This window comes from Carica papaya, chromosome 8 (assembly GCF_054855325.1).
Source record: "Carica papaya isolate Zhongbai chromosome 8, ASM5485532v1, whole genome shotgun sequence".
In the NCBI taxonomy this organism is placed as follows: Eukaryota; Viridiplantae; Streptophyta; class Magnoliopsida; order Brassicales; family Caricaceae; genus Carica; species Carica papaya.
The window spans coordinates 9,223,113-9,236,821 of NC_142316.1; the positions used below are offsets into that span (position 1 = coordinate 9,223,113).

The 13,709-nt window shown below is 34.0% G+C and overlaps 1 protein-coding gene across 3 annotated transcripts; it reads left to right on the forward strand.

The window, feature by feature from the left end:
• Positions 1-1,004: 1,004 nt before the first annotated feature.
• Positions 1,005-5,082, forward strand: LOC110814498 (putative inactive leucine-rich repeat receptor-like protein kinase At3g03770). Of its 3 annotated transcripts, none has more exons than XM_022041973.2 (7): positions 1,005-2,570; positions 3,130-3,260; positions 3,471-3,711; positions 3,782-3,990; positions 4,074-4,117; positions 4,419-4,536; positions 4,636-5,082. In XM_022041973.2, exons 1-7 carry the CDS (start codon positions 1,178-1,180, stop codon positions 4,900-4,902), a joined length of 2,403 nt encoding a protein of 800 aa, XP_021897665.1. In that variant the 5' UTR covers positions 1,005-1,177; the 3' UTR covers positions 4,903-5,082. The 3 variants fall into 3 exon arrangements, 2 of the variants coding, with proteins under 2 accessions (XP_021897665.1, XP_021897666.1); XM_022041974.2 differs by having other exon boundaries at positions 4,642-5,082; XR_002539658.2 differs by lacking the exon at positions 4,636-5,082 and having other exon boundaries at positions 4,074-4,200; positions 4,419-4,511.
• Positions 5,083-13,709: the final 8,627 nt, after the last annotated feature.

Here is a 13,709-nt window from a genome sequence, read left to right on the forward strand (position 1 = left end):
TTTGATTAGCCTATACATATAACTTATGAACTATATATAGATGTAGATGATTATATATGCTGTGATTTTGCTATTGTTCTTTTTTTCTTTTTACAAAATTATTTTTATTATTATTTTTGGGAAAAGTGTTTGGACCCACCACTCCAGATTATATATATATATATATATATAAACATACGATGGATGGTACAAAATTGTTAGAATTACGAGAACCTGTCTGCCTCTTTTTACTTTGGCATCAAATTCTTGTTTCTTGCCTAAAGACAAATATAAATCTGACTCTTATAATTAATTGTAGCTTTCAAGTGTTTTAATTTTAAGTTTAAAAAATTCTACTCATTAAATTAATTTGCTAATAATTATTTTTTAAAAAAAGAATGAAATTTCAATTTCTTTATTTGTCTGATATTATCTTCATTTGCACTTTTACAGTAAAATTTTGATATGAAATAAAATTTAGTAATATTAAAATTTTAAATTTAGTTATAAAATATAATGTATAAATTTTCTTCCCTTTTTACTACAATGCTTACATGTTTTCATAATGTAAACTAATAGGAACCAAAGTTAAACTTAACATGCTATTACATGGTTTTCTACTTTATTTGAAGGTGATCAGCATAAATATTATTAAAAATATAAAATTTATTATTTTATAAATATATTATATATTAATAATAATAAATTTATTTATTTAAAATATTTAATCGAATCAATAATTTAATTAATTAATATATTAATAGAATTATGACGAACAAGTTAAATATATAAAAAATATATATTTTGTAATTATTAAATTTTTTTAGTTGAATAATTATGATAAATTAAATTTTTTATAATATATTAAAAAAATTTAAATAATTAAAAAAATATTTCGTAATGATTAAATTATTTTAATTAAATAATTATAATGAATTAAAAAACTTAATTTAGTCTTTTTTTAGTTTAAGAAATTAACTATCTATCTATATATATATATATACAAAGAGAAGAGACGTAGTTACATGGAATTGTCTAAACCTCCTCCCCCCCTTCCCCAAAGAAAAAATTCTATATCAAGTATAGATTAAAAAGAAAAGAAGGGGAAAGAGAAAGCACAGAGAGAAGAAAAAGCACATTTATATTGAGTTATATTGCCTCTGCATTTTCTCACCAATGCAGAATCTGTGTGGTTAATATGAAAGCATTACATTCTACAATGGAAAAACTGTCATCATCTTCTTCATATCATCTTCTTTTACTGATGCTATTCCTTGCTGTTCATCCTTCAACTCAGCTGCAACCTTCCCAATACCAGGTCCTCCTGCAAATCCAGCAGCTCTTCAACTTCCCTTCAAATTTAAGCAATACCACAGATTTTTGCAGCATGGAACCAACCCCATCTCTAATCTTATCTTGCTATGAAGATTATATAACCCAGCTCCACATTACAGGCAATAATGGCGACTCTGAAGTTTCTAAAATGTTACTGCCTGAAAGTTTCTCCACTGATTCTTTCTTTAGTCTTCTTGCTTCTCTCTCAACCTTGAAAGTTCTCTCTTTGCCTTCTCTTGGTTTCAGAGGCCCACTGCCTGCAAGTCTTGCCAACTTATCTTCACTGGAAATACTCAATGTAAGTTCAAACTACTTCAATGGCCCCATTCCTCATCAGCTTTCTAATTTAAAGAATCTACAGACCTTGATTCTTGACCACAATGAGTTCACTGGTCAAGTTCCTGACTGGCTTAGCTCCCTTCCTTCTTTGGCTGTTTTGAGTCTGAAAAACAATTTGCTTGCTGGGTCCCTGCCAAATTCCATGACAAAGTTGGAAAATCTCCGAGTCCTTGATGTTTCAAATAATGGATTAACAGGAGAAGTGCCTGACCTTCACAACTTGACAAATCTGCAGGTTCTTGATTTATATGATAATGGTTTTGGACCTCATTTCCCTATTTTGCACAACAAATTGGTGACTCTTTCTATTAGAAATAACAGCTTTGGGTTTGGTATTCCATCAGAGTTAGGGTCTTATTATCAGCTGAAGAAGCTGGATATTTCTTTGAATGGGTTTGTTGGGCCATTCTTGCCATCTTTGTTCTCTCTACCTTCACTTACTCATCTTGATATTTCTGGAAATAAACTCACAGGAATGCTCTTTGAAAACATGTCCTGCAATTCTCAACTCAGTTTTATAAATTTATCATCAAATCTTCTCACCGGGGAGCTGCCATCTTGTCTGAAATCAACTGATTCTTTGGGAAAGATGGATGTTGTGTATGGTAAAAACTGTTTATGGAATGAAGAACAGGAGCAGAATCCTCCTAGTTTTTGCCACAAGGAAGCTCTTGCAGTGGAGATTTTGCCTCATGATCGGAAGCGCACTGGAAAACCAGTTCTTGCATCAAGTATGCTGGGAGGGACTATTGGAGTAATTGCAGTTGTTTGTTTAATCTTCTTGGCTGTCAAAAAGAGAGGGAAGCAGTTTTGGAGGAATTGCAGTCATGTTAAGGGTGGTGTAAAAGTAACTTCCACAAGGTTAATATTGGAGAAAGTGTCAGCCATAAACACAGCCAAGTTGCTCACTGATGCCAGTAAGATTCCACTTCACTTTCTCTTTACATGGTAAAGTGGCTGAAAATTAAGAAAAATACAGTTTCTCTTTTTTATTTGTATAATTTAATCTTCATTCGCGGCATATTCAATGTTTGTGTTCCTCTTCGGTTCCTTTGTACTTTAGAGTCCTAAACAAATAGTTAATGTCAGATACTAGAGATGGTGCATAACCAAAGATAACTAGGTACTGATGAATTTCCCTGATTTAGTAAATATTAAAATCTTATTTATTTTGATCAAACAGTTCTAAGTTTGCAAGTCATGGTGCCTTGGAGTTACTATAACTGCACCTGAACAGGGAGATTCTATCAAAATCCATGTTTATTTTTGCTGCTATTCGATTCAGTCAGTCTAGTAAATTCGAGCACAAATATACTTTAGTACCTATAAATTAACTAATCCCTATTGTTTGAACAAAACATGAAGAACTGGTTAATTAATTAGATGAAGAGTAAAGGAAAGAAACAAAGTGAGAGCCTGTATTGTTTTTGTGTCAACTGTAGTTTAGCACAGATCCTCTCATAGTTTAATATGCAGGGTGTATATCACAGACAATGAAGTTGGGAGCAAGCCTTCCTGCTTATAGAACCTTTGCTCTAGAAGAGCTTAAAGAGGCTACAAAAAACTTCGATGCTTCAAGTCTACTTAGAAAAGGTGCAAATCATGAGGTATAAATCTATTTCCGTAAACCCAAACACAAACTTACTTTTCTCAATTTGATTTTCTTTTCTCCTCCTGCTTTCATTCTTGGTATTTGTCATGCGTAAGTTGCCAACTAAGCTGAAACAAATAGATATCTGATCCTGGTTCTGTTATTCATAGTGCACTAGCTGAATTCGTAGCTTTGAACTAATCGCCAATATTTGGAATTATATCAGAGCTACAGAGGAAAGCTAAGTGATGGAAGTTTAGTTGTCATCAGAAAACTGAAAATGATTAAAAAGCGGAATCCTTACATGTACACCAGCCATATTGAAAAGATTTCGAAGCTCAGATACAACCATTTGGTTAGTTCACTTGGACATTGCTTTGAGTGCCTTCCAGATGATTCAGGAGTCAGCAACATATATCTTATTTTTGAGTTTGTCCCAAATGGGACACTAAGAGACTGGACATCTGGTAACATTTTCCTCCTGCATATAAACTAAATATTTCACCTACATAATACTAAAGACAATATCGTCAGCAGGAGGAGGATTCCAAGGACCAAAATTTTCATGGAAGCAAAGGATAGCTGCTGCAATTGAAGTTGCAAAGGGTGTCCAGTTCCTGCATACAGGGCTTTTGCCAGGTGTATTTTCAAATAATATGAAGATAACAGATGTTCTGTTGGATCAAAATCTACATGTAAAGATCAGTAGCTATAACCTTCCTCTTTTCGCGGGCAATGGAGAAATGGTATGGAGAAAGATTAAAACAAAGCCTTAATTTTCATGGCTTATGATTATTATTTTGAATAACTGTTGTCTTTGCAATTGCAGGCAGTTGCAGCACCAAAAACAAGCCTTCGAGAAAGGTTCACCGTGTGAGTTTAATGCATACTTGAAACCTTTACTTCCAGTCCTTCAATAAGTGAATCAAGATCTTAATACACCGTGAAACTGAGAAGTAAATTGCTGCTTCTTTGAAGTACTTTCCTTGGTCATTAACCTGAGTGTTTGTTCATTTAAGTGATGCAAACTAATAAACTTCCCTTCACCACATAAAATTAATAATCTTCAATCTAATCTCATCTACATAAACATTTACATTTTTGTATAAAATAGGATCTAATAAAGAATCTTATATATGTATAAGTTTATATGAAAGAGAAAATGGTGTTGCAGAGGGAAAGATGACGATGATGATAAGAAAGATGTGTTTGACATAGGAGTTATCTTGCTTGAAATCATTGTGGGGAGGCCAATCATGTCCCAAAATGAAGTTGTTGTGATGAAAGATCTTGTAAGACTTTCTATTCTTTCTACAAACATGTGGCCTTTAAACTTTCTCTAAATTTTTCCTATATGCAATCAAAATTCTTGTATGCACATTTTGATTCAGTTGCAGGTGGGCATGAGTGCGGATGCAACAGCACGGAGAAGTATCATTGATCCAGCAATGGTGAAGGAGTGCTCGGATGAATCGCTGAAGGTAGTGATGGAGATATGCATAGGGTGTGTTAATGGTAAGGCAGGTGATAGGCCTTCTGTTGAAGATATTGTTTGGAATCTCCAGTTTGCAGCACAAGTTGAGGATTCATGGAGGGGTGACCACCATAACAATATTCAACATTCACCTGTCTCATGTTTCTCTTCCCAAGAAGTGTAATTTTCCTAGCTACTTTATAAATAGTACTTATAATCTCAATTGAATAGCAGTAGTGTATAAGGTTAACTCACATATATCACTTCTCTGTTTTCTGTAAATTCATAATTAATATTCCTGGAAATTATGCTAGTATAGGATTGTAGATAATTTTCTAGAAGGAAAAAAAAGAGTGTTAGCATAGATTTTCTCTCGGGAAAAATCCCTTCTTGTTCTCTTGGGTTTTTCTTCCGATTCCCTTTTGTGTTTTTACAATTTCATTCTTTGAATTGTTTCCTAAAGAATTAATTGCTTTTCTATGTTCAATTTCATAAATAATGATATCACTATATTTTGCTCATCTGAATAAAATATTTTTCAATATTTTAATTAATAATCATAGACAAATTTAAAGAATTTTTAATTAATTTCATTTTCATTATATTAATTTATATATATTTTAGACATGAGCTAATGTAAATAAATAACTGTTGGAGAAAATTAATCCCTAAAACATGCACAATCACACCAAAATAAAAGCAGAAAAAAAAGAACATAAGAATTTACGTAGTTCGACAGTGTGCCTACATTTACAGGTAAGATCGGCAAGAAATAATTCTAATAGGTAATTTGAGAGTACATCACTAATAAATTAGCAAACCTATTTATAAAGAGACTACCAGAGTTCTTAACAAATAAAAACTCTGTAACGGCCCCGGAAATTTAAATGGAATATATGTATTAAAAATTTCAAATGCAGAAGCGTAATAAAAATTTTGATTAACATCTCTTACACAATAACCAAAACGTACTCAAAACATGAAGGAATAAACTAATTAAAAGAGATACTCGAAATAAGAACTATAAATATAACTATGAAGTCATTAGGCGTCCCCTTCGCCGTCTTCCTGTAGAACGAGCTCGGGAACAATGTCTTCCTGATCTGAAATGGTTAAATAAGAAATGAGCTACACCAACCCAATAAAGACATCGCACTACCTCACCGCCACGGAAGTAAAGGTGGGTAGAAAACAAAAATAACCAATGGAGCATAATTTATAACGAACTCGTTTATTAACATAAAAACCTTTACTGTCCACTTACCTCGGTGAGATCCATGAAAACAACATATGAAAATAATAACCTTATAATATCATGAAATCATACACACTTTATAATATAACACATATCATACCTTTACATTTCAATCATTAGAAAACAGATTTTCTCTTTTACCAGCCTACTAGTATCCTTGGGGATCCATAGGAGGTCCCCGCTACACGTGAACCATTAACATTTACAATCTGATTCCAGGGCCGTCCCCATACCCCGTCCAGTATGGGCGCCAAAATCATGAACCTCAATACCCCGTCCGGTATGAGGGTGAAACGGGCCGTCGCCATACCCCGTCCGTTATGGGCGCCAAAACACATAAGGTCTCCATACCCCGTCCGGTATGAGAGACCACATTCCCGGTAGGGTTCCCTACGGACCCGGTCTGTCCACCATCTCCCAGGATATCTAGTCAGGCTGTCCACATTATCCAATTATCAATTCACATAACCTTTTTACCATTTTCCTTGGTCTCAATCATCCAATCATACACAACATGTAAACCAGTAATTGACACCAAATAAGACAACACAGTATCGGGTTAATCATAATATCAACCATAATAAAAGAAACTATGATTCATGCATACGGGACCATAAAATAAATACATCAGACATCATGCTGCATTTAATACTGAAAAATAGATCAAACAATAACAGACAAACACTGTATTAGACTCGGTCCCCATTGGCAACCTAAATCAATTATACATCTATAAAGTCACACAGTACAGTTTAATTATTTATTTAGCTTTAATACCGTGATAGGAAATAGGGTGAGGGGTCCTTACCTGTTTCGGAGTCTGAATTCGACTTTACAGTGCGCTTACGGGCTGTCCCTAATTTTTCTGAATTTTTTTTCGAAAAACTAAAACGCACTACAGGTACCTGCACGTGTTCCAAAAAATTCCAAATCAGACCTAGGACCCCTTTCGGCCAATATCGGAATTCCGGCACGGCGGCTCTGCCGTGCTCCAGCGACGCGGCGGCGATTCGCCTCAGGTTGGCCGTTTTCGGCCGAATTCGGCCACACTTGCATCGGTTCCTGTGATAAAACAACCCTAGGGCTCTCGTTGGGCCAAAAAATTACGAAAAACTGAAACTTACCGGCGGCGGTGCTCTCGGGTGCGACGGCTCCTCCGGCGTGAGTCGCATTTTGATGTTTAGCTCCGATTAACCTGTAAAGAAAAGAACGGTGATCACAGTGGTATGAAATCTGCATCGAACGGAGGCCGGAAAGGACCTCATCGGAGGCAAAAACAGAGGGGGTGCGGCGGCGCCGCTGGGCTTCGGCTGGGTTTTTCGGGCGTTTGGCCAGTGGTTTGGCTCCGATTTGGCCATAGACGGACTCAGCATCGAAAAACGAGCTAGGAAGAGAAAATTTACCTCGATCGGTGGTCAAAAACTTCCCCGGTGAGGCAGCGGGTGGCGGCGGCCGGCTCCTTCGGCGTCTGATTCTTCTTCTCCGGTGAGGCACTAGCGGCTTGGATTTTGTGGTCAGGTGTTGGTGGGATTATTTATACCCTTTGCCTTTTAATCTCAACCGTCCATCAAGATTAAATATGAACCGTTCGATAGCGATTTAATTGGGATTAAATTTGGGCAGTCCATCGCGATGCAATCTGGGCCGTCCGTACGTGTGAATCTGGGCCGTCCGATCGCGCGCACGCGGATCGCCCATGTGGCCCGTCCCGTGTCAGCGCTTTCTTGCCATGCGGCGTGTCCTGGTTGGCCGGGGCGGCTGACCGGGCAGCTGACATGGCTGCTGACGTGGATGCTGATGTGACACAACTTTTTTAAATTACGTTTTGACCCCTGGTTCCCGATGTTTTTTTCAAAAACAGCCGCAGAATCTAAATTTTCACAACTTTTTTTCAAAATCAATTTCAATTAAATCCAAATAATATTTTTACCCAATTTTATCATTATTATTATTTTTATTTTCATTAAATTAAATTAAATTAAATAAAAATCTAAAAAACTCAAATACAAAAAAAAAATAAAAATAAAAATAAAAATAATAAGAAAAAAAATTAGAATCACTTGAGTGTTACAAACTCTATAGGATATACATCAAATAATTTTTCAAGATAAATACAAAGAAAATCTAAGTAAATTATTTCTAAAATATATATAAATATCGTTAAAGTTCAAGACACATCAATAAATCTTTCTCTTAGCTTGAATTTTCTTTATTATCGAAGCAGTTAACCATCTTGTCACATCGTCTTGCCAACATGCCCCTACTGGGGCACTATTGAGTATCACATACTCCAGCTAAGTTTAGGCCGCACCTAAACTTGTTATCTGATCATTGAACAAAGTGACATCTACCATTAAGTTCTTCACATACAACACTAATCATCTAATCAGCATCTGAATTCCTTGGTTCCTGCAAATCAATTGGTCCTGCAACTGACAAATTATATGCAACCATATTCTCATATCTCTGTGGTTGTCTAATTTGTCTTCTCTCCCTACCTGTTGCAATACTATATAGTTATTGCTGATCAGGTGCACTATTATCTTCTTGATTAAGATCATGTACTTTATTCTCTTGACCATTGAACTGAACTTCTAACTCTACTTGTTCTCTGACACCATGATATGAGTCTGTTATTGTCTTCCCTTTCTGACTGTTTAATGAAGTAAACTCATTAAATATCACATCTCTGCTAATAATAAACCCTGGAGACTTAGGATCACTACACCACAACCTGTAGCCTTTCACTCCAAATGCATACCTCAGAAATATGCACTTTTTTGCTATCGGCTTAAACTTACCATCCCTAATATGAGCATTAACAGGACAACCAAACACTCTCAATTGAGAATAATCAACATGTGACCCAAACCGTATATCAAAAGGAGTTTTACTCTCAATAGTTGTGGATGGAGATCTATTAACTAAGAAACTAGCACTATTCATAACTTCAGCCCAAAATTCCTGTCCCATACCTGAATGAGATAACATGTTTCGTGCCCTATTACAAAGTGTCCTATTCATACATTCTGCAATACCATTCTGTTGTGGTGTCCCAACATAAGTGCGGTGTCTCATTATACCTTCCATACTGCAGAAGTCATCAAAATCATGATTGTAAAATTTTAACCTATTGTCAATTCTAAGACACTTGATCTTCCTCTCTATCTGCTTCTCAATCATGATCTTCCATATGACAAATGTTAAAAATGTCTCTTCCTTGGATTTCAGAAAATACACATTTTTAGAGTAATCATCAATTAATGTCATAAAATACCTAGCACTACTCTTGGAGAAAACTCTGTATGGACCCCATAAGTCAGAATGAACATAATCTAACTTATTTCTGGTCTTGTGCACTGCCTTTTTGTTGAATTTCACTCTGTTCTGCTTGCCAAACACACAATGTTCATAGAAAGCCAAAGCTCCTTCTTTATACCCATTCAACGAATTTCATCTGCTCAAAACAGATAACCCTTATCACTTATATGACCCAAACGTAAATGCCATAACTGATTCTAATTATTGCTCCCTTATGCTACAACAGTTTTCCCTGAAACTACATTTTCCTGAAGAACATGCAATCTAGATTCTAAACTGTTTTTCATAAGTACCTTTGAGCCTTTACACACTTTATAGTACCATTCTCTGCATGATATTTGTAACCATGAGTCATCAATATAGAAAGAAAAATCAGATTCCTCTTCATCAGAGGAATATGTCAACACTCAATAGTCCTGATGATACCATCAAACATTCTTAATATGATTTTATCAATCTCAGCTACAGATAACGAACTGTCATCTTCCATATACACGGTACCACTCATCTGCTTGTAAGTAGCAAACCAGTGCCTATGTGGACACGTGGAATATAATACCAGAATCAAGAATCTAGAAGTTTTTTCTATGATCCGAATTCACAGATAGAACTACTCCAACACTTCTATTATCACTATCATCAGAATTATCCCTATTGACTATATTAGCCGAACTCTCCTACTCTTTCGTATGGGACAATCTCTCTTAAAGTGACATTTCTCCCCACAATCAAAACGGTTTCCTTTTTTATCTTTAGATTTTGATTTGCCCCTTCTCTGTATCCTTCTCCTACTTACCAAACTTTCTCTTTCTGTTCTATACTCAGTAAAGTCCTTTTGTAACTCTTTCGATTTTAGTGTAGTGCTAACATCATCTAGTGAAATACTAGTTTTTTCATATAATAGTATATCAACAAAAGTCTCATAAGAAAATGGCAATAAATATAGAACAACCAATGCATGATTTTCATTTTCAATCTTAATATCTATGTTATTCAGGTCCATAATTAAAGAATTAAACTCATCAATATGTTGTTTAATGGGTGTACCTTCAATTATTCTGAAATTGTACAATATTTTCTTCATATAAAAGTAGTTCGTCAGTGATTTTACAGAGTATAAATCTTCCAGTTTCTTTCCCGCAGCTGAATCTGAAATTTCTTTAGCAATCTCTTGTAGAACATTGTCATTAACACTCATAAAAATCGCACATAAGGCTCTATCCTGCATAATTACCTTTTTCAACTCTCTCATACCCTCAGGATATCTTTCTTCAATTGTCCCCCACAAACTTTGTAGTACCACAGATGATCTCATTCTAATCTTTCACAAACTGAAACTCGTACCACCATCAAACTTATTTATCTTATACTTTATGGATATCATCTTCAATTCCTAAATTGTGCACCAAAGAATCAAATAGAGAGAAAACAAACACTGTCAGAAAGTAAAAACACTCACAGGGAATCACCACTGCACATAAAATCACTGAACGCAACCATCGGAACACAACACGCGCCTCCACGCATCGCCACGCTCCTCCAGACACTGCAATGTGCTCCTCCACACGTTGTCACATGTGCGACCGTCAGAGATGTCACTTGCAGCCACCGACCATTTTTTATTGCTGCCTGAAAACACCACAAAACACACAAAAACATGCGACTCGACGGATCTGGCATGGATCTTGTGAAAATGCATTGAAAACACGCCAGGAATGCCACAAATTGGGCCTCGCGTGAACCGGGTGCCGCCGCGCTGGTTCGTCTTCTCTAGCGCACGTTTTTCTTCTCCAGCCCTGGTTTCAGGTACAGACGGCTTCTTCAGTTTTCTATCCGTCCGTCTATCGCGCACAGTCGCAGCTCTGGTCAGATTGCGAGCCTCTCCTTTTGTTTTTGGCTGAAATCGGAACCGTCTGTGGCTCCTCCTTCCTCCTTGCAGATATGGCAAGCTTCTAGACATCCCTGTCAGCTGCCGCTGCCTGCAGACCTTCTGGTTCAAAGTCGCACGCGAGATCAGTTCTTCTTCTTCAAAAAACTGCCATTCCTTGCGCGAATTTGAGCTGATTCGCCGCCCACGGTGGCTGCCGCCTCTGTTTCCTCTATCTGATATGATCTATAGATCTGTACAATCTCTCTCTTTCTAAACCGGCTCAAACCCGAGCTCTGATACCACTTATTGAAAAAAATTGATTCTTGAAGCATGCACATTCATACTAAAATAAAAGCAAAACGAAAAGAACACAAAAATTTATGTAGGCAGTGTGCTTACTTCCAGGGGTAAAACCGGTAAGAAAGAATTTTACTATATGATCTGAGATTACGTCACCAATAGGTTAGCAAACCTATTTATAGAGAGACTAGCAAAGTTCTTAACAAATAAAAACTCTATATAATATACATCAAATATTTTACATGATAAATAGAAAGAAAATCTAAATAAATTATTCCTAAAATATAGATAAATACTGCCAAAATCCAATCAATAATATAATTTTATCTCATTACTCTAATATTTAGATATAAATATCATCTTGAGAAATCTCTAGATATTCTCTTCTAAGATTTGGTGGGTTGGCATAATACATCTCAGACAGTATCTTTTCTATTACCTTAGTAAACATTTTATGCAGTATCAAACTATAGTCATAACAACATAACCAAAAATGCGATAGATAAGGTGTATAATATAACTTATCATTATCATATTGTATCTAGAATAGTATGGTTCCTTATCTCCAACATTCCCTTCAATTAGGATGTTATTGAAGGATTTTATTACAAGAGAATCTCATTGTCTTTCATGTAATATAAATAGCCTAATTATTTTTATCTTTAGGATAGAAGAGGTTTGATACATATTCAAGTTTTTTTTTTCTTAACTTTATTTCTAAACTTTTTGAATTTTTCAGAGGCTTCAATTTTATATTTCAATAAGTATATATGTCGAAAATCTAGAAAAGTTGCTATTAAAGATTATAAAATAAAAGATCTCATTTAATATTAATTATCATGCATATGTAGACTTGAATATAAATTGCACTAATAATGTTTTTTCATTTTTTATAAATTGAATTTTCGATTTATTTTTGAAATATGATTGATATGTTGTACATAATTCATAATCAAATAGGCTAAGAAACTTATCATCATGCCATCGTAATCTTATTTATCTGGTCAACTTGTGTACTACAAAAGATAACTCTAATTTTTCATCTTTTTTTTGTCTACTCAATATATAGTCATCAATGAGATTTTTGATAAAATACTCATTTTTCATATTTTTATTACCATGATGAAATAAATAATTAACTGTTTCTTTATAAATATCAAATTTATTCTTAATTAAGAAGAATTTGATAACACATTAGTATGAAAAAATAGTATTTTTAGGGATGAGAGATTAAACAAAATACTTTTTACTTGAAATCATAATCAAAATGATATGAAGAACTAATTATATTTAAATAAAAATATTAAAAATCCTTTCCTAAATCTATGTTTCAATGGGGATCGCTAGGCAATTATGATGTCACAAATGATACAACAATCATTTACAACTACTAATCACTTACTACTTCTGTGTAAATTCATGTGACTATGATTAACATAGCGGTACATTTTATACTTTATGTTCGTTTATAATAAAATTGTATCACTATGATCTAACAATTCTTTTATCTTATTTTAAATCAATTCATTTTACCATTTAATTTCGGTACCATATATATTTGTCAATTATTCAAACGATATCTAATGAGTTCGTTAACAAGTTGTACTCTAAAATAAATAAACTTAGTGAAGAGATTCTTTGTACTTCTAAATCTTGATATAATTTAAAAATTAATTTAAAATGGTTTTCCAACACTGGCTATATTATTAGAGCAAAACATTTTGTTGCTTAGGATTTACCTTTCAACTTCATTTCTGAATTACTACTTAACACTTATTAATAATTTTTTACTGACTATTTTAAATATTAGTTATTTTATAAATTTTTTTTTAGATTATATTATCATCAGTTTTATTAAACGATTACATATTTATTCAGAAAATCTCAATTAAATAACTCTTGCATAATATATATATTTTAAATTAAGTTAGATGAGAAAAATTTTTACAATTTATACGAATAAAGTTTTACCTAACTTTTTTAAGTATTATACGCTTTTTTTTTTCTGTATGTTGTTAAACAAAATTTGACAAAATTATTAAGTTAACAACATATAAATTTTTTTTATTGTTAATTAAACACAATTAACTAACAATAATTGAAGAAAACAAGATTTGTTCCTAAAAAAGAACTTAGGGTTTGGTATTGTTATTTTGTTTTTTTAAAATTAAAATTAAAATTAATTTGTTTTATTTAATTACATTAGTATACCCCCTAATGCATATAATGCCCCTTACATATAACA

Coding starts and splice junctions, on each gene's coding strand:
- LOC110814498 (XM_022041973.2), top strand. CDS start 1,178: ATGAAAGCATTACATTCTACAATGGAAAAACTGTCATCATCTTCTTCA. Junction 2,571..3,129: donor CAAGTTGCTCACTGATGCCA/GTAAGATTCCAC, acceptor TTTAATATGCAG/GGTGTATATCACAGACAATG. Junction 3,261..3,470: donor GAAAAGGTGCAAATCATGAG/GTATAAATCTAT, acceptor GAATTATATCAG/AGCTACAGAGGAAAGCTAAG.